Below are 25,047 nucleotides of genomic sequence, written 5' to 3'. Positions count from 1 at the left end.
CCTACTAACCCCAGCCTCCCCCTGCTTTGCTCCACTGCCCTACAACTACTGGGGCAGCCCTGCTCTCCACTGCTGCTAGCGCCAACCCCAACCTCAACCCACAGCTTGATCCATCCTCCTCCCTCCTCCCACTATCCTCCGCGCCCGCCTTCCTCCTCCCCCATCGGAGATGCTGCCTGCCACCAAAGCCACAGGATCAGGGCTCTCCACTCGCCCTGCTCCGCCAGCCAGTCCTTTCTCCCCCTCCCCCCCGACTAGCAGCCGCAGCCACCTCTCAGGGGCGTGCCCCCCCCAGACATCTGTATTTTTTAAATGGAAGTATTACCAAACTGTGCTCAAAAGGCCAAACCTGCCCAGCACTTGTTTTTTCACACCTATTTTAGAACAGGTGTCCATTTGGTTACATATTGTCTATGGCTGTTTTAAGCCTACTACTGAAGAATGAATAGCTGGGAAGAGTTGTGACAGAAACCTTACAGCCAGCAAAGTCTAAAAATCATTGCTATCTGGCCCTTTACAGAATGTTTGCTGACACGTGCTTTCATGATTTGTCTGCTCACTTCTTTCTCACATTTTTTTAATTGGAAAATTGGTGTTTTCTTACAAATCGGTAATAGCACCTTACAACTTATGGTTTTCAGTCTTTATCCTTTTGCAAATATTTTGCCAAGTCAATTGTTTCTTAATTAACCTTTCTATAGCATTTTTTTATTATAGAGAATTAGTAGTCAGATGTCTTTATTGTAAATGTTTCTTTCCTCCAATGCTTTTTGTTTCTTAGCTTGTTATTTTGAAATAATTATAGATTCAGAGGAAGTTGCAAAGAAATGTATAAGGAAGCCCCGTGCCTCCTTCCTTGAGCCTTCTCCATTGTTAACATCTTACACAACCGCAGTACAATATGGAAACCAAGGAAGTGGCATTGGTACACTCCAAAGAGTTTGTTCAGATTTCACGAGTTATACAGGTACTCGTGTGTGTGTGTGTGGTGTGTGTCTGTGCAGTCTTATTATGTGTGTAGCTTTGTGTAACCACTAGTACAGTCAGCATACTCAATTCTACTATCACAAGACTCCCTCATGTTATCTTCTTATAGCCACACCCCTTCCTCCTCTCACCCCTAACTCCTGGCAATTGCTTATCTGTTCTCCATCTCTATAATTGCATTATTTCACAAACGTCACATGAGTGGAATCATGCAGATTTGCTTTTTCCTTCACATAACTAATTCTGTCACATAACTAATTCCTTTGAGGTTTTTCTAAGTTATTATGTGTATCCATAGTTCATTCTTTTGTATTGCTGAGTACTGTTCCATTCTATGGATGGTTTGTTTCATCATTCAGTCATCGAAGGACATTTGGGTAGTTTCCAGTCCTACGCTATTACAACTAAGGTTGCTGTGAACATTAATGTACAGGTTCTTGTTTGAACATAAATTTTCATTACTCTGGGATAAATGCCTAGGAGTGCAATTGCTAGGGTGTATGGCAGTTGCATGTTTCATATTTTAAGTAACTGATAAACTGTTTTTCATAGTAGCTGTGCCATTTTACATTCCCACCAGCAATATATGACTGATCCAATTTCCCAAAATCTTTTCTAGCATTTTGTGTTGTCACCATTTTTTATTTTAGTCATTCTGTTAGGTAGGTAGTGAAATTTTATCACGATATTAACTTTCATTTCTCTAATGGCTAAGGATGCTGGACATCTTTGCATGCGTTTATTTGCCATTTGTATATTCTAGTCAGTGAAATGTCTGTATATGTCTTTTATCCATTTTCTAATTGGATTTTTTATGTTAAGTTTTGAGAATTATTGAGTCCTCGTCCCAGTCGGGACCCAGTTCTAGATCCTGAAGATGTTCTTCTATGTTCTTTTCTAGAAGTTTTATAGTTTTATGTCTCACATTTAAGTCCACGATACATTTTGAGTTAATTTTTGTGTAAGGTGTAAGACTTAGGTCAAGGTTCTTTTTTTTATTGCCTATACATGTCCAATTGCTCTAGCACCAGTTGTTGAAAAGACTACTCTTCCTCCATTGAATGGCTATTGCACCTTTGCCAAAGATCAGCTGACTGCATCTGTGTGGGTCTCTTTCTGGGTTCCTTTTTCTGTTCCATTGATTTATGTGTCTGCCCCTCGACTAACACAACACTGTCTTGATTACTGCTGTCTTAACATCAGGAAATGATTCTTTCCACTTCATTCTTTTTCAAAATTGCTTTGGCTATTCTAGGACATGTGCCTTTCCATTTAAATTTTAGAATAAGCTTGTTTATATCTACAAAAAAAATCTTGCTGATATTTTGACAGAAATTGCATCAAAACTATAGATCAGTTTGGAAGAGAATTGACATCTTTACTACTTTGGGTATTCCAATCTGTGAGCATGATTTGCCTCTCCAAGTACTTAGGCCTTCTTTGATTTCTTTCATCAGCATTTTTCACTGCTCATCATATAGGTCCTGCAATACTTTGTTACATATATATCTAAGTATTTAAATTTCAGTGAATGCATTGTAGATGGATATTTTTGATTTCAGTTTCTGCATGTTAACTGTAAGTATACAAAAATGCAATTGATTTCTGTGTGTTGATCTTGTATCCTACAACCTTACTGCATTTACTTATTAGTTCTAGTAGTTTTTGTAGACTATTTGAGGCAGTCTATATAGACAATCATGTATCTGCACATAAAAACAGTTTTATTTCTTCCTTTCTGATATGTATGCATTTTATTTCTTTTTCTTCCCTGATTGTAATGACTACAACTTCCAGAACTGTGTTAAAAAAGAGTGTTAAGAGTGGACTTCCTTGCCATGTTCCCTATCTTAGAGGGAAAGTGTTTAGTCTCACCATTAAGCATGAGGTTAGCTGAAAAGATGTTCAGTATCACTAATCATCAGGGAAAAGCAAATCAAAATCACAATGACAATGTCACCTCACACCTGTTAGGATGGCTGTTATCAACAAGACAAATAATAACTAGTGTTGGCGAGGATGTGGAGAAAATGGGCCCTTGTACACTGCTGGTGGGAATGTAAATTGGTGCAGCTGCTATCAAAAGTTGTATGGAGGTTCTCAAAAAATAAAAAATAGAACTACTGTATCATCCAGCCATCCCTCTTGTAGGCATATATTCGAAGGAAATGAAATCACTATCACAAAGTGAAATCTGCACCTTCATGTTCATTGCAGGATTATTTACAATAGTCAACACATGAAAACAATCTAAGTGTCCACTGAAAGATGAATGAATAAAGAAAATTATACATATAGACACACACACACACACACACATCAGGGGAGCCAAAAAATGTATACAAGTGGACACTTTGGTCAACGTTGCTCAAGCAGTAGTTCACATAATCAGAAGTGTCTGGACACTGATGGTAACCACTTTGAGCACCTCTTGTAATTGCAGAAGTCAAACGTGACTTGTATTCATCTTTTGTTATTGGTGTATATTGAGTATCACAATTTTAATACAGTTTTTTCCTTTCTTAAAATGTGTATACATTTTTTGGCATCCTGTGTGTGTGTGTGAAATTCAGCTATAAAATAAGTGAAATAAGTCAGACAGGAAAAAAATAATAAGTCATACAGAGAAATACAAATACTGTACTTATATGTGGAATCTAAAAAAAAAAAAAAAAGCAAACTCATAGAAACAGAGTAGACTGGTGGTTACCAGGGGCAGGGGGTTGGGGAAATGGGTGATAGTGGTAAAAGGGTACAAACTTCCAGTTATAAGATGAATAAATTCTGGGGAATCTAATGTACAGCATGGTGATATAGTTAACAATACTAGATTGTATACCAGAAAGTTACTAAGAGAGTAGATCGTCAATACTCTCACCACGGACACAAAAAAGCTATCTACATGAGGTAATGGATGTGTTAACCAACCTTGTTACAGTGATCATTTCACAATACATGTGAATATAAATCATCACAGTCTATACCTTAAACTTACACGATATTATATGTCAAATATATATCTCAATAAAGCTAAAATGTAATTTTAAAAAGCATGATATTAGTTGTGGATCACAACAGTTTTATTTTAAAAGATAAAAGGTTCAAAAATTAAATGATTCCAAAGAAAGGGAAAAAGTAGAAGTAACCAAAAGAATATTTTGGAAAGGGGCAAACCATTTTTGTGTGAAATAACTGTTCTTTAGAAGAGTACCCCAAAGAAGACCAAATTTCTTGTCCACTCACAAGTGAAAAGGAGTGTGGTCTCATCCAGACGAATGGTCTTTGGCTTGATACATAAATCTATGCTGGCAGTGTCCAGGCTGCGCTGGTGAGTCTTCAAGTTGTAGCAAGATGCTGAACGGCAGTGGTCGCGAAGCCAGACGTAATCAAAGTGCATCACGGTGTTTGCATATTGCAGTTCTAGAGGGGGAAATCACATTTGTTTATATTATTTGATTAGTTTATATTCTATAATTTATACAAATTAATGAATATTTAGGAAAACTTAAAAAAATCAGTAGCCAGAAAACTCATTTCAAAAAGTCTACCAAGAAAGAAGCAAGAGCAATGAGGGGAGCACTGGCCCTCTACCAGATATTAAAACATACTATAGAACTTCTATGATTAAAATAGTGTAGTGTTGCTATAGGAATAGGAAGATAAAACAATGGAAAAATATAACGTCCAAAAAAATACCCGAATTGAAATTTGGTATGTAATAAACTGGTAGTTACAATCACTGGAGAAAATATGAACTTTTAAATAAATAGTTGGCACAAATAGCCATTTGAAAAAGAGAAAATAAAATTAATTCTGTACTTCATATTGTCACCAGATCTCTAAAATAAATTCAAACTAGATCAGAGTTCTAAATTTGGAAAATAAAACCATTCAAGTATTTAAGTAATGCAAATACTTAAGTCACCATGAGCTCCATCAGCAGTTCTACCAGGTGGACAGAGGATATCAAGAAAGTCCTTGTACTATTCTTGAAATGTTTCTGTTAGTTTGAAGTTATACCGAAATAAAAAGTTACCCAAAATTGACTTTCCTATACACCAGGTAACTCATTTAGAAAAGGTAACTGAAACTGAAATCAAACATACATAGGAACAAAAGCTATAAAGTGTCTGGAAAGAAACAAAAATGTGCAAGACTGCTATGGAGAAATCTATAAAACTACCCTGAAGGACTTGAAAGAAACCTGAATGGAGAAATGTGCTCCATTCAGGTGGGCAGATTCAATATTGAAAAGATACAAATTCTCCCCAAATTTATACACCAAATCCCACATACTCCTGGTCCAAATCCCAGTGGAAATTTTCATGTACCAGAGAGGCTAATTCCAAAAATCATATTCAGAATTTAAAAAGTAACAATTTTGAAAAAGGAGAAGGAAGGAATGGGGGGACTGTCTTACTATGAGGTTGGTGCAGAAGTAATTGCAGTTTTTGCAATTTTTTTAACCCTTTAAACCACAGTTACTTTTGCACCAACCTATAGATATAGAAAAACATATTATAAAACTATAGTCATTTAGAAAGCATGGCATTTGTGCAGAATAGGTGAACAGATCGAGGAAACAGAATAGAGTCCCAAAAGAGACCCACGTGTATGTGGAACTATGGTATATGTTAAAGGTGGCATTTCATAACAAGGGAGAAAAAATGGATTACTCAATAATTAGTTTGGGAAAAATGAATACTTGAAAAAATGGATTCTGGCTTATATCATTCAAAACAGTAAATTACTGATAGGTTAAAACATAAAAAATAAAACTATTATATGTTGACAACCTTAAGGTAGAAAAGACCATTTTAATACAACACAAAAAGCCAACAAGATAAATTTGTCTATATGAAAATAATAACCTTTCATTCTGCAAACAATATAAAAAGTTAAAAGACAAGTAACAGGAAAAATTTTAAACGTAAAATAATTAATGCCCAGCATATAGAATAAATCCCTGTGATCATTAAGATACACACGCAATAGAAAAATGAGTGACGGATATCAATTAGAAAGTCACCAGAAGTGACCAATAAACACATGAAATCTCCCCCAACCTTAGTGGTAATCAGAGAAATGGGTATTAAGATATCATTGTGGTGTGTGTGTGTGTGTGTAGTCCTGCATTTTTCTATGGAGTGGATCGTGGTAATCAGAGAAATGGGTATTAAGATATCATTGTGTTGTGTGTGTGTGTGTGTGTGTGTGTGTGTGTGTGTGTAGTCCTGCATTTTTCTATGGAGTGGATCCAGAACTTTCAACAGAATTTCTATGGGATCCATAACCTAAAAATACTGAAAACCATGTCCTTGGGGTGACAAAAGTGATAACACTGAGATAATCTGGGCTTGGACAAACTACAGCCTGTGGGCCATATAGTATATAGCCCATGGCTTGTTTCTGTATGGCTTGGAACATACGAATGTTTTTTGCATTTTAGAAGTGTTTTAAAACAAAAAATATCATGCAGCTTAGACTGTAGTTATATCCTGCTCAATGGTTATATCCTGGAAGGAGTCATTTATAACTTTTCATTTGGGGTTAGGTACCTCTCCCCTATGTTCTTCCGGCACTCTGTATGTTGCCTAAAAGCATTTATCACACTGTTTTATAACTGTCTATGTGTTTGTCTCTGCCACACTACTGTGAGTACCTTGAAGATAGGGGATGTGTCGTCTTCATCAATGCATGTTAGCACTTACCACAATGCCTGGCTCCTGGTGGGTGCTCATTAAATGTTTGCTGAGTAGATCAATGAGTGGTGGTGAGGCTGCCTTATTGTTCACTCTACTACAGGTGACACCATAGAAATGAGAAGGATCTTTTCATCAAAAGTATGAGTGACCTTCTCCTGCCCTACAGATACCCAGTAATCCTGACTGCCACCTGCTATATGCCATTTTCACCTTATGACTTGCTAGGCACATACAATACGCATATAGGAGTGGAATAACTTGTACTGCTATGTGGCTGGACTCATTTCTTAAGCTCTAAAACATTCCCTGCATTTTGGTCAAGTTGGTATGCTTATTGTCTTTCATTCCGTGACTGGTATTCATGTTTGCCTTTGCACTTGCCATTTTTCTCCTTGAAATCACAAGCTCTTCTAATTAAATGACTATCTTTTCCTTCAAAATCTAGCTAAAACTTCATGTATTCCAGGAAGCTTCTTTGAATAACCCTACATTTTCTTTGAAATTAAGTATTTGGAAGGTATTAATTTAATTTGCATTTGCATATGGCATAAGCTATTTATGCTGCTTATATTTATTTACTCATTTTATGTTTCATGGATATTGCCTCTTACATTCAGGCAGAGACTGTGCTTCCATTTCTGGTTTTCTAGAAGTTCTCAGATCTGTATAAAATTGAAACTAATCAAATGTTTATCAATTAGGTCTTGCCAAAATGTCGATACAAAAGAGAAACTTGGGAGTCATCTTGGCTCATCTTTCTCATAACCTACATTTAATCAATCACCAAGGTTTGTTGATTACACCTTCTAAATCTCTGAAATCCATATGACCTCTCCATTTCCACTCATTTCTCCTGCCACATTCAGGCAATCACTGTCTCTAACACTAACAGTGGACCTCTATAAAGACATTTTTAAAATCAGAGTAGTAAAATCGAACTGTACTTTGGAAAGAATGCTCTCGTTTCTGGATCATCTGGGAGAAAGACAAGGCTGTTCTGATGCTGTTACAATAGTTGCCTCCTTGTCCTTTGAAGCTCATGCTGTCCTCTATAACTCTACCCCTCTTCATTATGCTAATCAAGTATTTCCTTAATCACTCTATAGTTAAATAAGTTAAGATCAGTTTACTGTCTTGCAACTGTCACCTGTCATCCCTTTCCCTGTCATCATTCTTGGCAATTCCATCACCATTAATTGCAGTACCTTCATAATTTTCATTTCAAACTCCCAACACTCTGACTACCTCTTGTTCCCTTTCCAGCTCCATTATTCGGGCACTCCTCACTCCAATAATCGTTCAATCCCACAAAGAGCTTCAATCCATTGACCATAAGCTCCTTTCATTATCCATCATCTTGTCTCCTTTAATGTCTTCACTTCCCTCCTTATAGAGTCCAGCTTCCATTGTTCATCATTTTAATCGATTCCTCGCAAACACCCTTAACTCCCTCGACCCCCTCTCCCTCTGCCACACTTCCCTGACAAAGCCCCAACCCTGATAAACTCAAGTCCTCACCTCTTCTGTGCCTACAGACAAGCAGCTGGACATTGCTAGCGAGAAAAAAAAATTAAACTGCATTGGCTACTCTCATTTTGAAATTATCACCAAAAATTGCAAATGAGTATTCAACACTGCCAAACATTCCTTGCATAATTTCCTAGTAAATTCACTCACTCACTCTCCAAGAAGATTATTTCACACTGTCCTCTCCTCAAACTGCCAACACTGCCTCTTCCTTCCCAATTTCAACTGATGACCTTGGTTACTTCTTCAAAGAGAACATGGAAGCAATTAGAAGAGAATCTCCACAAACTCATGCTCCCCACCCACCCACTTACCTGCATCTGTGGCCTATAGTCTGCCGTCCTTCCTGTTACTACGGTTGAAATATCTGTGCACTGAACCAAGGCCAACACTTCCATTTATGAATTAGATCCCCTTTCCTCTCCTACTCGGGCACTACACTTCTGAAATTGTTCTATCCTTTTGCATCATCAAAATTTTCCTCCCTATTTGATCATTCTCATCAGCAAACATGTTGTAATATCTCCCATCTTAAAACAATATTCCCCTTCACTCTATAAACCACTCCCACTCTCACCCCACCTCGTTTATATTCTCTTTCATAGTGAAACTTAAGGCTTTATGTTTTCACTACTTTCTCCAATTCCCTCTCTTTTAATAAACTTGTTTGAAGTTTTAGATTTACAGAAAAGTTGCAAATACACAAGTTGCCATATAGCCCTCATCCAGTTTCCCCTATTATTAATGTCTTACATTAGTGTGGTACATTTGTCACAACTAAGAATGAACATTGATACATTATTTATTAGCTAAATCCCATAATTTATTTGAATTTTATTAGTTATCCCCTAATGTCCTTTTTCTATTCCATGATCCCATTCAGGACTCATATTCTATTTAGGCATCATGTCTCCTTAGGTTCCTCTGGGCTGTGACTTTCCTTGTTTTTGATGACCTTGACAGTTTTGAGAGGTACCGGTCAGGCATTTTGTTAGAAATATCCCCTGATTTGGGTTTGTCTGATGCTTTTCTCATGGTTAAAGTGGCATTACAGGTTTTGGGGAGGAAGCACACAGAAGTGAAGTGCCCGTCTCGCCACATCACATTGATGGCACATACTATCAATATGATTTATCACTGCTCAAGTTAACCTTGAATACCTGGTCAACGCAGTGTTTGCTAGGTTTCTCTACTTCAAGTTACTTCCCCCCTCCTTCCATATTCTGTTCTTTGGCAGCAAATCACTAAGTGCAGCCTACGTCATAGGACTGGGGAGTTATGATTCACCTCCATCATTGGGGGAGGGAGAGTACCTACATAAATTATTTGGAATTCTCCTGTATGGGACATTTGTCTCTACTCTCCCCATTTATTTACTTATTCAATCATTTATATAAGCATGGAATCAAGGTACTAATTGTATACTTTGGGTTATAATCCAATACTACATTATCTTCATGCTCAAATTGTTCCAGCTTTGGCAGTTGGTAACTCTTTTAGTTAGTTCCTGTGTTCCTTTACCATTGCCACATATTTTTTTCTTCTTAGCATTTCCTTCCTTTCTGGCACCACAAGATGCTCTGGGCTCGTCTTGCATTTTCCCTGTCCCAGCCTTGGAGTAAGCCATTCTCCAAGGAACCCTTGGCTCCTTTTGTTGGAGACTGGTATCAGAAACCAAGATTCGGGTGTGCTCATTGCTACTGGGGTGTCATTGCTTCTAGGTCCTCTCAGTGGACAGAACTAGGAAATATACTAATATTTATGTAAAAACATGTCTATAATTATTTCTGTCTCTAGCCATCTGTATCTATATTAAGCTAAACATGAGTTTGTACTGATGTCTCCAACTCTGATCCAGTATCACACGATTCATTCTAGCCTTTCCCTCTATGCTTATCTATAACCACACTCTCTAGTGGTGAGAAATCGGGCTCCCACCATCTGCCATGCTTTATGTGTTCAATTTCAGTACACATATATAGCAGTTTCAGAATTGCAAATCTGTACTCATGTAACAAACAACTTTACCAACTAGAGTACAGTGTTCATGTATACTTCTTTGTCTGTATCCTTATGGTTTCCAGTCAAAGCACCGTTTTGCATTGTTACTTATACCAGCACCTACTCTTCTGTTCCCTTCAATGACGTATGTCACATATTTGTAACAGGATCAGATTCATACATCACAGGCTGCACTCCATCCTAGTCACTGACCTTCTAGTAGATTTTTTAAAAAATTGCTTTCCGCGCGGATAGCGCTCTCACAAACATGGTGAACGTTCCTAAAACCCGCCGGACTTTCTGTAAGAAGTGTGGCAAGCACCAGCCCCACAAAGTGACACAGTACAAGAAAGGCAAGGATTCTCTGTATGCGCAGGGAAAGCGGCGTTATGACAGGAAGCAGAGCGGTTATGGTGGGCAGACTAAGCCAATTTTCTGCAAAAAGGCTAAAACTACAAAGAAGATTGTCCTGAGGCTTGAATGTGTTGAGCCCAACTGCAGATCTAAGAGAATGCTGGCTATTAAGAGATGCAAACATTTTGAACTGGGAGGAGATAAGAAGAGAAAGGGCCAAGTGATCCAGTTCTAAGCTTCATATTTTTATCGTGAAGACAATAAAATCTTGAGAATAAAAAAAAAAAAAAAGAAAAATTATATACAGTAATGTTCACTTTTTGCTCTAAAATTCTATGGTGCTTTTTCTAATGCACAGAATCATTGCCACGACACAGCAATACAGATTAGTTCCACCAAAACCCTGGCAACCACTGACTTGTTTTTTGTCCCTATAGTTTTGCTTTTAACAGAATGCCATATGAATGGAATAATACAGTATGTAGCTTTTTATGGTCAGGCTTCTTTCACTTAGCAAAATGCATTGAAGATTCATGCTATCATTGTGCGAATTAATAGCTCATTCCTTTCTGTTGCCAAATAGTATTTCAGGATATGAATGGGCTACAGTTTATTTATGAATTAACCAATTGAAGGATATCTTGGTAGCTTCCTATTTTTGACAATCATGAATAAAGCTGTTACTCGTGTGTGAGTTTTGCTGTAGATATAAATTTTACAACTCAGTTGGGTGAATACCTAGGAGTGCAACTGCTGCAAGCCTACGTCTAATTTTATGAGAAACTGCCACACTGCCCTCCAGGGTGGCCGTGTCATTTCTGCATTATCCCAGCAATAGGAGTTCGCATTGATCTGCCTCCTCGCCAGCACTTAGTGTTGTCAGGTTGTTGTGGATTTCAGTCATTCTACCAGGTATTTAGTAGTATCTCACTCATTGTGGCTTTCATTTGCATTTGCCTAATCAAAAATTATACTCCACAGAAAGTATTTTCAGCTCATGTAAAAAGTATCAGTTATTGCAGAACAATTTGAATATATTTAACACTACTGAACTATACCTGTAAAAAATGGTTAAGATGTCAAATTTTATGTGTTTTTTATCACAATGAAAAATAAAGGTATCTTACCAAAATGGTCTTCATGTTGCTGCCAAGCACAGTTCCGAGACTTGGAGGCTGTATGGTGCCAGTGGACAGTTAATGGAAGTAAGCTTTTGAAGTGGGGCTGTTGGAGGGTCCGATGTGTAACTCTTCTCCTCAGTAGGTCCTGGATCGTGCTTTGTAGGTAGGGCAACCTGTGGCACCACATCCTAGAAAATTCAACCATAAGAAGAGAGAGTTAGTAACAATATAAAACAACTTTAATGAGGCCAAAGGAATAACACCACAGAAAACAAATGTAAAAAAAAGTAGATTTAATTACCTCAACTACAAAGGATTAAACAAAGAAGAAATTCTGAACAGCTAAGCATAAGTGGGCTATAACCATTACTTCCACTTGCTTACCAGCCATCTTATTTTATGCCTTGCAATATTGCTTCTACTCGACTAACTGAAGCGTTCTTTAAAAATTCCCTACATTTAAACTTCCAAACACATATAAGGATTGGTTTTCAAGTTTTATTCTTGTGGGCCTCTTCTCTTGTGACAGTATTGAACACCCTTGCACTGACTCCATGGAATGTTCTTTTCTACTGATTATGTGTGATCGTAGGCAAGTTATTTAAACTTTCAGTGTCTCCATTTCCTGTTTTGTAAAATAAGGACAATAATAATACGTATTTCATGGATTTAGTGTGACGACTAAAGTACTTAGAACTGTGTCTGTCCCATAGTAAGCCCTATCTATGTCAGCTGCTATCATCATCATCATCATGGTTATTGTTGGAAATACACTGTATCTGTTGGTAAAAGCATCTTGATAAATCTCCTTGGAGTTGGTAACTCCTGAGTGTCATGGTTTCAGAAAGAGTAATAAAATGACTTCATTTGTATAGGACCTTAAAAAGAATTAATTTATCCTGTGGCAGAAGAGGGAAATAGACATGCAACTACAGAGAAGCTGAATGGTACTTGATGTGAACCTTCTCAATAACCCCTTAAGGTCACTAAATCCACAAAATGCTTATTTTCAGTGGATGTGTACATGTGTGCGTGTGTGGGAGGGTGTAAGGTGATGCCAGGTCTAAATTTCATATTGATGTAGGATGAAACCAATCACATACACAGAGGCCGTAACTAAATTTGCTGATGACTAAATTTACTAGAATTTGCTGATGACTTAGGGAAGTTTTTGAAATAACAGGTTAGAAAAGCAAGAGCAAAAGTCAAACTTCTTGAGATTTTTACAGGTAGGGGTAAGGAGCAGAGCATAGAGAAGCCTCTGCTGATATCTGGATTACATTTATTTTTTCTGCTGTTTCTTGTTTCCCATCCTCCTACCTACAGGTACTGTCTAAGACAGAGGCTGGCAAATTATGGCCCATGTCTATTTTTATATGACCTACAAGCTAATAATTGAGTTTGCATTTAAAGGGTTGTAAACAAACAAATAAACAGAAGAATATAAGACCAAGACCATATGTGTCCTCCAAAGTCTACAGTATTTTCTATCTGGCACTTCAAAGAAAAAAAAATTCAAACCCTGCTCTAATGCTCGATTCTTAATCAAATACTCTTCTTCCTTTATATGGGATTACTCCCTCCCCAAAAAAACCCACTCTTAAACAAAAATAAGTCAGCAATCCCAGCTACCATTCAAGATGCTCACCATTAGTAGGGAAGAAAGACAAATAGAGGGTGATAACTACTACCATTTATGATAGTCTTAAGCACAGAGTACAGTGAAGAGGTGTAAAAGAGAAAGCAGTTAAGTATGCCTGGGAAAATGGGGAGGACTCTATGTGATCAGAGTTCTTTGTAGAAGTGTTTCATTGTTTTGTATTTACTTATAAAATAAAACTTGCTCATTGTGAAAAGAAAAAAAAAGGAAATAAATCTAAAGAACCCAGAAATATATAAAATAAAAATTGAAAGCCTCCTTCCCTCTTATTTGCCATTCCCATTCCTTCAAGGAAACCTCATCAACAATCAACAGTTTGGAGGACCAACTTTCAGATCACAGACAGCTGAAATCTCCACACTGCCATACACTTATACTAAACACAAACAATAAAAAAACACACACAAAAAAACAAAAAAAAACATTTTTGTGTGAACATGGTTTTCAGATCGCTTGGCTAAATACCTAAGAGCGTTACTGATGGGTGTATGCTAAGTCTATATTTAAGAAACTCTCATTATAAGAAACCCCAAACTGTAATGCGAAGTAGTTGTAGTATTTTACATTCCACCAGTAGTGAATGAGAGCTCTCTTTTCTGTGTATCCTTGTTAGAAATTGGTGGTACTGTCAGGTTTTGGATTTAACCATTCTGATTGGTGTGTAGTGACACCTCATTGTTGTTTTAATTTGCATTTCCTTGATTATGTATGATGTTTTGTATATTTTCATATTCTTCATTGCCCTTTATATATCTTCTTTGGTCAAGTTTATGTTCAGACCTTTTACCCATTGTACATTTTCAATTAAGATTTCATTTTGTAGAGAAGTTTTAATTTCACAGCAAAGTTGAGGAATAGAAACTTTCCATATATTCCCTCCTCTCACACATGCATAGCTCCCCACCCCCATTATCAACACCACCCACCACAGTGGTAGGTTTGTTGCAACTGATGAACCTACATTGACACACTGCTGTCACCCAAAGTCTATAGTTAACATTTGGGGTCACTTCTCGTGGTGGTGTACATTCTATGGATTTGGACAAATGTATAATGTCATGCATCCATCATTATAGCATCATACAGAGTAATTTCACTGCCCTAAAAATCCTCTGTGCTCTGCCTATTCATCCCTCCCCCCACCATGAGTTTTGAAATGCAGTATTTTCATTTCTAAATCAGGTGAGAATATTTTCTAATTTTTATTGTGATTTTAAAAATTTGACCTACAGGTTACTTAAAAGTATACTACATATTTTAGGGACATTTTCTAGTTTTTATTGTTATTTTCTACCTTCATTTCACTGTGGCCGAAAAACATGCTCAGTGCAACAGTGATTTTAAATTTTTTGAGACTTGCTGTATGGTCTAGCATAGCATCTATTTTTCTGTGTGAAGAAAAGAATATGTATTCTGTTGTTATTGCATGTGGTCATCTACATATGTCTATGTCAGGTCAGGTTTGTTAATATTATTGTTCAACTCTTCAATCTAGTTGTTGGTTTTATTTGTCTGATATTCTATCAATTAATGAGGGACATGTGTTGAGATCTCTGATGATGGCTGAATTTTTTTGGACTTCTGTCAAGTTTTGCTTTGTATATGTTGAGTGTTAAGTGTATACAAATTAGAATAATTTTATCTTTTTGGTTGATTGCCTCTGTTATCATTATAAAATATCTCTATGTCTAGTAAAAATTCCTGCCTTATATTTTGTCTGATATTAATATATTTACATGAGTTTTCTTTTGGGTGCTGTTTGCATTGTATACTTCTTCCACCCTTTTACTTTTAATCTTCTTATATCCTGACATTTAACTTATATCTCTTATAAACAGCACATAGGTTTTGTTTTTAAACAAGTCTGATAATCTTTGTCATTTAGTTGATGTGCTAAGTCCATCTTGAGTTTAACTCTACTGTATCAATATTTGCTTTCTAATTATTCCTGTTTTGTTACCTTTTTCTCTTTTGCTTGGTTTTCCACTGATTCGCAATTTCTGTCATTCTGTTTCCTCCTTTGTTTACTTGTTAGTTAAACATTCTTTTATTGATTTTTAAAAGTAGTTATCCTAGGGATTACAACATTTATCTTTGATTTATTAAATTATGATGCAAATTAGAGAATTTATATTAACTCCACACATTCTCCTTCCTCAACCACTGTTGTATATTTTAATTATACACACATGTGTGCATGCGCACACACACACAGATATTCCACATGACATTAGTATTCTTGTATTATACAATCAATGGGCATTCAGATCTAGCCACATATTTAACTTGTCCATTATACTTCATTCAATTGTATATCTTCAAGCTTTCATTTGGAGTCATTTTACTTCTGCTGAAAGAAGGAAACATTAAGGGCTCTTTCTAGTGAAAGAGACTTGAATGAGGAAAGGGATTTGCTGTAAAGGAGATTCTCCATTGGTTTTGAAATGGAGGGGACTACATGGCAAGTAATACAGGCAGTCTCCAGGAGCTAAAAGTGACCCACAGTTGACATGCAGCAAGGAACAAGGAACAATGACCTCAGTTCCACAGCCACTTGGAACTGAATTCAGCCAATAATCTCAATGAGGCTGGATATGGATTCTTAGCCACAGCCTCCAGACAAAACACCCTGATTTCAGCCTTTAACACACTGACCAGAGAACCCAGTCATGCCATGCCTAATCTGATGTACAGAACTGTGAGCTAATAAATGGGTGTTGGTTTAAGCTACTAAGTTTGTGGTGATTTGGTTTGTAGCAAGAGCAAAATAATACAATGCTTTTGTTACTTTTAGAAAAATCTTAGTAATCATTTCTTCAAATATTATTCTGTACCGTTCTCTCTCTCCTCTACTTCTAAGACTCCTATTACAAATATATCAGCCTTTTACACATTGCCAGGACAGTTACAGGTGATAGAAATATATAGATAAACAAAATAAATATTCTTGTCCTCATGAAGCACTCATGAATGGCATCCTGATAGCCCCTACACCTAAACTGACTCCTCCCACACTGTTCTTCCTCACAGTAGATTCCAGCACCATCTAATCAGTTGTATAACTGGTTCAATATGAAATCTGTGCTTCAAAATTGATACCTTTTATTTAAAATTTCTCCTTATAGACAATTATCATATCATTATATAACTTTTACCCCCTAAATGATTATCAAACCTGACCCACTGCATTATATCTCTACTTGTCACCATCCCAGTTCTGGGCCACCATTATTTCTCACTCAAAGACTGCAATAGACTCCTAATTAATCTATCCATATACACACTTGCTTTCCCTTTAAACCATTTTGCACACTACGAAAAGTGAATTAAAAGAAAATAGATATGGCAGTATGTAATTCCCTTTGAACAGATCGCTAGGGCCTTCAGGGTAAAGTCTGATTTCCTCATCATGTTATGTAATGCCTTCCATTACTTGGTCCCAAGCACTTCTCACCCTCACTTCCTGCTATTTATCTCTTTGTATGTTATTACTTATAGTTTCTCAGATCCCCTATATGCTTTCCTGTTTCTAAGAAGCTCATGTTCATGTTCTCTGTTCCCTCAAACTGGAAGACCTTCCTACTCTTTTTTTTATTCATCTTTCAGGAATCAATGGAGATATCCTCTCATCTAAGAATTCTTCCCTAACCCCCCAGAAGGAACAAGTAGCTTTCTTTTGTTCTCTCATAATACTCTGTTATGTCTCTATCTTCATTCTTAATACATTCTGCTAAAATTACACGTTTTATGTCTTTCCCCCTAGTAATACTTGGATACTCCTCAATAGGAAGACCTATGTCTTATTCATTTTCATACTCTAACATCTAGCATGGTTCCTAGTACATAGTAGAACTCCATAAATATTTGTGGGGATTGGATTGAGTTACTTTTCTTCCAGCTTCATAACCTCTTTAAATCTGGTAAGATGTCTGCTCTAAATTTTTATTTAAGTAATAGAAATATTGACTAGATCAAGCAAAAAGTACAGCCTGAAACAGGCCATCAAAAACTCTTCCTTGGCCTATGGTCCATTAATCAGTGCTCTTTGAATATGGTAACTTAATTAATATATTATTGTATTAATTATGTAACACATCAATATGGGTTCATAATTCTTGTTCATAAGTGTGCCATAAAAGATGTATTAAAATCTTGCTGAAATTTCATTCATTTATTCATTCATTTAATATACATGTTATATCTCCCATATTTCCATAAACTACCCTCTAATGATCTTGTCAGAAATAAAAATTAGATTTGTGTGGAATGTCTTTGTTGATGACTTCGTAATTTTCTAAGTACTCACTTGAAAACCCTTCCTTCTTTTTCTTTGTTAGAAGTGGCAATATATTTACATAAATCCAGTCTTTTTGTTTTTGTGTTTTAAAACTTCTCTACTTTATTTGTAACCAAGAATTTTATGTCAACCCAAACTATCAATCAAGATAAGGATACACTAAAGACATTTCTTTATTATTATTATTGAGGTAATATTGATTTATAACATTATGTTTTAGGTATGCAACATTATAATTTGTCATCTGTATACACTATAGTGTGCTCACTACCAAAAGTCTAGTGTCCATCTATCATCATGCATTTGACACCCTTTACCCATTTTGCCCTTCTACACCCTACTTCCCCATCTGGTAACCACCAATCTGTTTTCCATATCTATGAGTTTGTTTTTATTTTATTTTGTTTGATTATTGTATATTCCACACATGTTGAAATCATATGATTTTTGTCCTTTTCTGTCTGACTTTTTTCACTTAGCATAATACCCTCAAAGTCCATCCCTGTTGTCACAAATGGCAATATTTCATCTTTAATTCCTTTGATTATTGGGAGTAGTTTAATGATATCATCTGAGTTATAACTTATCCATGTCAGAACACATGAACTTTTTCTTTCTTAGAACATAGTTAAAATATTGTCTTTGTTGTCTTTGTAAATATGTATTTCTACAAGCCTGAAGTAATTTGGGGCCTTATTTTTCCAAATACTAATTCTTTAGGCACATGCCACCTGTTATATCCATCCTTCTTTTCCATCTTTTATATATTATCCTTAAAAAAACAAAGGCACTATGAGCTCATTGTAAAATTTCCTGTGCAGCCCTATGGTTTCGCTCATTTCTCCTTTAATAGAATAATTTGCTGTTTCATAGTCAAAATTATGTTTTTGAGAGCTTCCCAACCTTAAGAGTCTAAAGCCATCTTAATGTAAATTAAGGTCCAACAAGTATCAATCACAATAACAAACTTTTGGAGACCAGCCATAGCTAGAAATTCTAGTCAGAGTAGGCAATTACATAATAGGTCAATCTGAATCTTTTCATGGTTATTACTAAGGAAGAAGCATTACTTCTTGAAAGGCTTAAAGCCAAGAGTCCATTAAGCTCTTGTCAATTTTTCCTTCCAAATGTCTCTCAGATTTGTCCTTCTCTTTCCATTCCTATAGATGCCTTCATCACCTCATACCTGGACTACTGCCATAAACTAGATGGTTTCTTTGCCTCCAGTCCTTCCATATTCCAATCCACTTTCCATACTTTTGCCAGATTAATCTTCTTAAAACACTTTCATCATGTCACTCTCCTGCCTGAGACCTAGCTATAATGTCACCTTCTTTGTAAATTCTTCCTAACTCCCCTAGGAATAGTTAGTTGCCTACTCAGTGTTTTCACAGCTCTTTGTGCATACTCTTATTGGGGCACTTATAACACATATAGTAATTGTCTGTTTATTGTTTCTCTCCCTATTTGCTGAGAGCTTCCTGAGGGCAGGCAAAAAGACTGGGTCATCTCTTTACAGTGGCACTCAAGGTTTTACATAATTGGCCCCATCTATCTTGCCCCACTGCTTCAAGGCTTTCACATGAGTATGTTGTTTCCTCTGCCTATCATGTTGTCCCACTCATTCTTCTGACTCATTTTTCAGGTCTCAGATTAAATATTAATTCCCCGAAGAAACCCTCCCTGACACCATTATTAACTAATTAATTAATCAATTCATTTAACAAATATTTATTGGGTGCCAACTTTGTGCCAGGCACTATTTTAGGTACTTCGGATATATCAGTTAACAAAAGAGGCAAACGTTCCTGCTTTCATATGGTTTAACTTCTAGTGGGAGGAGGCAGACAATTATAAAGTATATTATATAAGCACTTTTATAAAGTAAAAAACAATTTTACTTTATAAAAATAGAATTTATAAAGTAAATTATATAGTATATTAGAAGGTAATAAGAGCTATAAAAAACCCCCAGCAGGATAAAGGGGTGTACTGGGGTAGTAGGACTTTTAAACATGGTGGTCAGGGTAGACTTCATTGAAAAAGATGACATTTGAACAAAGAGGTAGTTGGTCATGAAGCTATCTCGTGTAAAGTAGGCCAGTGCAAAGACACTAGCTGGGATTGTATCTGTTGTGGCCAAAGAACAGCATAAAATCCTATGGCTACCGCTGAGTAATCAAGGAGATGATATCAGAAAGGTGGGGGTGGTTAGATTAGATCACATAGGGCCTTCTACGCCAACACAGAAAAACTTTGGGTTTTACACTCTGATAGAGATGATGAACCATTGTAGGGTTTTATACAAAGAAGTAACATGATGACTTATGTTTTAAAAGGGTTGTTCTGGCTGCTGTATTGAGAATGGGGGGCCTTCTCTTGGTACAGGGGCCAAGAGAAGAAGAAGGGAGACCTGTTAGTAGGCTATTGCAGTAATCCAGGCAAGAAGTGACAGTGGGTAGACTAGGGTGGTGGCAGTGGTGGTGGTGAGAGAAGCCAGATTCTGTGTATTTTTGAAGGTACAGACAGAGGACTTGCTGATGGATTAGATATGAGGTATGAGAAAAGAAATGAGTGATGGTTCAAGGTACTCTGACTGAGTAAGCAACTGAAAGGATGGAATTGTCATCAACTAAGTTAGGGAACATTGCTTGAGCAAATTTGGAGGGGATCAGGAGCTCAGTTTTGGAACCGCAAAATTTAAGATGCCTATTAGATTTCTAAGTGGAGGCAGGCAGCTGGATATGTGAGTCTTGAGTTCAGGAGAGAGGTCTGAGTTGGAGATACAAATTTGAGAGTTGTACTACAGTTGATAGTTAAAGTCATGAAACGGGGTGAGAATACCACAGGCATCAGTGTAAACAGGGAAAAGAAGAGGATCAACACTCTTGTTATTTTCTCAGAGATCCTTTTATTTTTCCTTCAATGTACTTATTATAACTTACAATCATATATTTATTTGTTTTTATTTCTGTGATTATTTGGCTATTGTCTGTTTGTTATTACAAGAAATAGCTCCAAAGAGAGCAAAGTCTATGCCATGTTTCCCACTACCACCAGCACCTGGCATAATAACTAGCACAGTAATATACTGGATTACATGAGTTAATGGAATGCTCCTTTACCTCAGGGTCTCAAAAATTAAATGCCCACAGGAGCTAGGCAAGTAACATAAATAAGTCAAGTATAAGAGACAATAAGGAATAGTGGAAAGAGGGACAAACTAAAGAATATTTGATCTTTCCAATAATTCTAGCCACTACTCACCTTTAGCTGATTATTGCCAGACAAGCCTAGGGTCACCAGCTCTTCCGAATTTTTGAGAGGAGCCAGAAATGCAGATTATATATGAAATCTCCCAGTTTGTAATGTTCACAACTGCATTTGTCTGGGTCCTCTGAAAAGGAGATGGCATCATACGAGTAGATGTGAAAGTGATTTATTGTGTGAAACATGTGTGAGAAAGAATGGGGAGAGAGTCTGAAAAGACTGGGAGAGCTGCCAGACAATGGCGTAGGTCTAACCCCTGTGGAGGTGAGGAAAAGAGGTAAGGACTTAGACTGCAGTGCAGTTCTAAGAAGGTTTCAACAAGGTCGTTGGGGAGCTATCAAGCTGAAGGGGCCCACTAGAGGAGAACGCATCTTCAAGGAATAGGCCTTCATGAGTGTCCTTGCCATGCTCAGTCCGTGGCAAGTGTGGCCTCATGCAGCAGCGAGGCCCATTAGTTGGACATTTGAGAGACACTTTGTTGTGGGCACCACGACAATTAAATGTAACACTGTGGTGACCAGAATGGTATAGGACCAAAATACATCTTCAAGTTATATTCAGCCCCAATATGGACAGTTTTCAACTTCTGCTCTGGTTACAAACATATATTTCACTGTCAGTGGACTATTTATATATAGATCCTGAGGGAGGCCAGAAGAGATCCCCAGTAACATCTAGGTAGTGGGGTTAAGGTGCCAGATTAATACTCAAAAGCATTAGCTGATGTGTGTTTAAAACACACTGCCTGAACAGAGAGGTGGTTTTATAGTAACGCAAGAGCAAAAATTGCAATCCAAAAGGAAAAATATGAGTAAATATATTGCTTAAAGCAGTATCTTTAAGCAGTATAGAAGAATAAACAGTGAAGCCGAAAGACAGAAATAGATAATCATTGACTACCCTGTTTCCCCAAAAATAAGACCTAGCTGGACAATCAGCTCTAATGCGTCTTTTGAAGCAAAAATTAATATAAGACCCGGTATTATATTATATTATATTAATTATATTATATATTATGTATTACATTACATTACATTACATTATATAAGACCCAGTCTTATTTTACTATAAGATCGGGTCTTATAGTAAAATAAGACTGGGTCTTATTAATTTATTTTTGCTCCAAAAGACGCATTAGAGCTGATTGTCTGGCGAGGTCTTATTTTTGGGGAAGCACAGTAGCAGAGTACTACATATTTTTTACATGAAAGAAGAGTGAGCAGTGTTACTATGCTGTGAGAGGAGAAACAAGAGCTTAAAGAACTGGGGGTTTGAAAAATAATGACAGCAGCAGCCAACCCTTCTACATGGTCACGCCGAGCTACTACCAGGGCCTGGAATCTGGCCACAGCCTCATGGCTACCTCCCACCACTTCCCCACCACAGAGGCCTGCAGAGTAAGCGAGCTCTGGGCCTTCATGACAATGTGTAAGCAGGACTGGAGCATTCTGCACACCCAGGAAATGCACTTCCTGAGTGAGTGGATGGAGAACATGGGGAGTAAAATACCATTTGCTACTCATAAAACAGAAGAAAATATCAAGGAAGAAAAAACAGATAGTAAGAAGGTGGAGGAAAAAAAAAGAGACCGATGAACCATCAAGTGAGGAAAGTGATCTAGAAATTGACAATGAAGGTGTGATTGACCAGACACTGATGCCCCTCAAGAAATGGGAGAGAAAAAGCAGAGATAACTGAGGAGATGATGGATCAGGCAAATGATAAAGAAGTGGCTGTCACTGATGCCCTAAATGATAGTGAACTACAGAAAGTCATTGGCTTGTTCACAGATGCCATCAAGCTGAATCCTCGCTTGGCCATTCTGTATGGCAAGAGAGCCAGTGTCTTCATCAAATTACAGGAGCCAAATGCGGCCATCCAAGCCTGTGACAGAGCTATTGAAATAAATCCCGATTCAGTTCAGCCCTGCAAATGGTGAGGGAAAGCACACAGACTTCTGGGCCATTGGAAAGAAGCAGCCCATGACCTTGCCCTTGCGTGTAAATTGGATTATGATGAAGATGCCAATGTGATGCTGAAAGAAATTCCCCCAAGCACCCAGAAAATTGCAGAACATCGAAGAAAGTTATGTGTGGCAATGTAAAGAATGAGAGGTCAAAGGAAGAATGCGAAGTATTGAGAAGGCTCAGGAACAAACAACCAAAGTGTCCTTCGATAGATGATTGGACAAAGAAGTGGTACATACGAGGTCAGACAATTAAGTTCACGAACTCATCCTAGAAAAAGTGCTGCCTACCTCACTGCTGAGTATCACTATGGTCACCTTTGAAGTACTCCCCTTGGGAAGCTATACACTGATGCCAGTGCCTAGTCCACCCTTCAAAGCAATTTTGGAACTCTTTTTCTGGAATGGCCATCAGAGCTGTCGTCGTATTACCCTTGATGTCCTGAATGTCAACAAAATGTATTCCTTTCAATATTTCCTTTATCTTCAAGTAAAGAAAGAAGTCATTGGGGGCCAGATAAGGTGAGTAAGGAGGGTGTTCCAATACAGTTATTTGTTGACTGGCTAAAAACTCCCTCACAGACAGTGTGGTGTGAGCTGGTGCACTGTCGTGATGCAAGAGCCATGAATTGTTGGTGAAAAGTTCAGGTTGTTTAACTTTTCATGTAGCCTTTTTGGCACTTCTAAATAGTCAACTTGGTTAACTGTTTGTCCATTTGGTACAAATTCATAATGAATAATTCTTCTGATATCAAAAAAGGTTAGCAACATCGTTGCAACAAAGTTGTGAACTTAATCGTCTGACCTCGTATATACAATGAAATATTACTCGTCCATAAGAAAAGATGAAATACTGTCATTTGCGACAACATGGATGGATCTTGAGATGATTATGCTAAGCAAAATATGTCAGACAGAAAGTCTAGGACTATATGACTTCACTCGTATGTGGGATATAAAACTGAAAGCAACAAACAAACAAGACAAAGAAAGAAAGAAACAAAAAATCATAGACATAGACAACAGTTTAGTGGTTACCAGAGGGTAAGGGGGGAGGGAGGTGATAGAAGACGGTAAATGAGGTGATGGAAGGAGAACTGACTCTGGGTGCTAAACACATAATACAATATATAGATGATGTATTATAGAATTGTACAATTAAAACCTACATAGTTTTACTAACCAATGTTACCCCCAATAAATTTAATTTAAAAAAAGTTTTAATTAAAAAAAAAGACTCAGGAAAAGGCCCGGGAAGAACCTGAGAGCGCCAAAAGGGAGGAAGAAGCCAGAGGGCAATCAGGTGCTCATTACGGCTCTTTTCCAGGTGGCTTTCTTGGGGGAATGCCTACTAATTTTCCTGGAGGAATGCCAGGAATGGGAGGGGACATACCTGGAATGGCAGGAGTGCCTGGGCTCAATGAAAGTCTTAGAGATCGTGAGATTCTTGCAATCATGCCGGATCCAGAGTTATGATGCCCTTTCAGGATGTGGTCCAGAATCTGACCAATAGATCAAAATATCAGAGCAACCCACAGGTTATGAATCTCATCAGTAAATTGTCAGCCAAATGTGGAGGACAAGCCTAATGCCCTTCTGACAAACAAAGTCCTTGCTGAAGGAAAAGCAACATAAATCACCCAATGGATGTCACTATAACACGAACCAGTGTACCTCTGGCCCTCTCATGAAGAAAGCTGCGGTGCTTTGCAGAGAATCCCTACCCCTCTGCCCCACATGCAGCTGTAACTTTTTACAGTGGTTTGCCATTAGGGTGTTCATTCCGATAACGTTTTCCTACTATGAATTACAAATTTTGAACCCTCCTAAACCTTAAAAATTAAAAAACCTTAAAAACAAATTAAGATATTGTAATACCCAGTGCAATCACCACAAAAACTATGAAGAGTGATAAACTCCAAAACACTGTGAATAAATCAAGATGGAATTCTAAAAAAAAAACAAAAACAAAAACAAAAAAAACAAAAAAAAATTAAAAGGGTGTGTTATACCCTCCATTTTTCTTTACTAATCATTTTGGTGTTTTCCTTTGAATTAATTGGGCAAAGGAAGTATTTCAGTATGGAAGATTTATTGCTCAGTTTGAATGAAATAAAGGTTTATTCACGGGAGGCAAATGTAACATAAATAGATAAAAT

At 37.2% G+C, this 25,047-nt stretch overlaps 2 protein-coding genes and 1 pseudogene across 3 annotated transcripts in view; 2 read left to right on the top strand and 1 right to left on the bottom strand.

The window, feature by feature from the left end:
* The window catches only part of TMLHE (trimethyllysine hydroxylase, epsilon), a gene marked incomplete at its 3' end in the record, with an annotated part of 61,988 nt that overhangs the window by 25,448 nt on the left and 11,493 nt on the right, over window positions 1-25,047 (bottom strand). Inside the window, exons 2-3 of the mRNA XM_081041945.1 lie at window positions 11,702-11,883; window positions 4,231-4,407 (exon numbers count right to left, since the gene is read on the bottom strand). Of these exons, the coding sequence (XP_080898071.1) occupies window positions 4,231-4,407; window positions 11,702-11,882 (358 nt within the window). The 5' untranslated portion in view covers window position 11,883. The remainder of the gene's footprint in view (window positions 1-4,230; window positions 4,408-11,701; window positions 11,884-25,047) is intronic.
* Window positions 10,463-10,848, top strand: LOC308494798 (large ribosomal subunit protein eL42-like). Its single transcript, XM_081042730.1, has one exon. It carries the CDS (start codon window positions 10,489-10,491, stop codon window positions 10,807-10,809), a length of 321 nt encoding a protein of 106 aa, XP_080898856.1. The 5' UTR covers window positions 10,463-10,488; the 3' UTR covers window positions 10,810-10,848.
* Window positions 22,347-24,477, top strand: LOC308494303 (hsc70-interacting protein-like; annotated as a pseudogene). The gene is made up of 2 exons: window positions 22,347-23,014; window positions 24,131-24,477. The product of its transcript is annotated as a hsc70-interacting protein-like (transcript).

The sequence above is a fragment of the Rhinolophus hipposideros genome (genome assembly GCF_964194185.1).
Source record: "Rhinolophus hipposideros genome assembly, chromosome: X".
NCBI lineage: Eukaryota > Metazoa > Chordata > Mammalia > Chiroptera > Rhinolophidae > Rhinolophus > Rhinolophus hipposideros.
The sequence above is the reverse complement of the archived record's forward strand: the minus strand, read 5'-3'. Positions and strand labels throughout refer to the sequence as shown.

What these genes read in the sequence shown, in the direction of transcription:
- LOC308494798 (XM_081042730.1), top strand. Translation starts at nt 10,489, where the DNA reads ATGGTGAACGTTCCTAAAACCCGCCGGACTTTCTGTAAGAAGTGTGGC.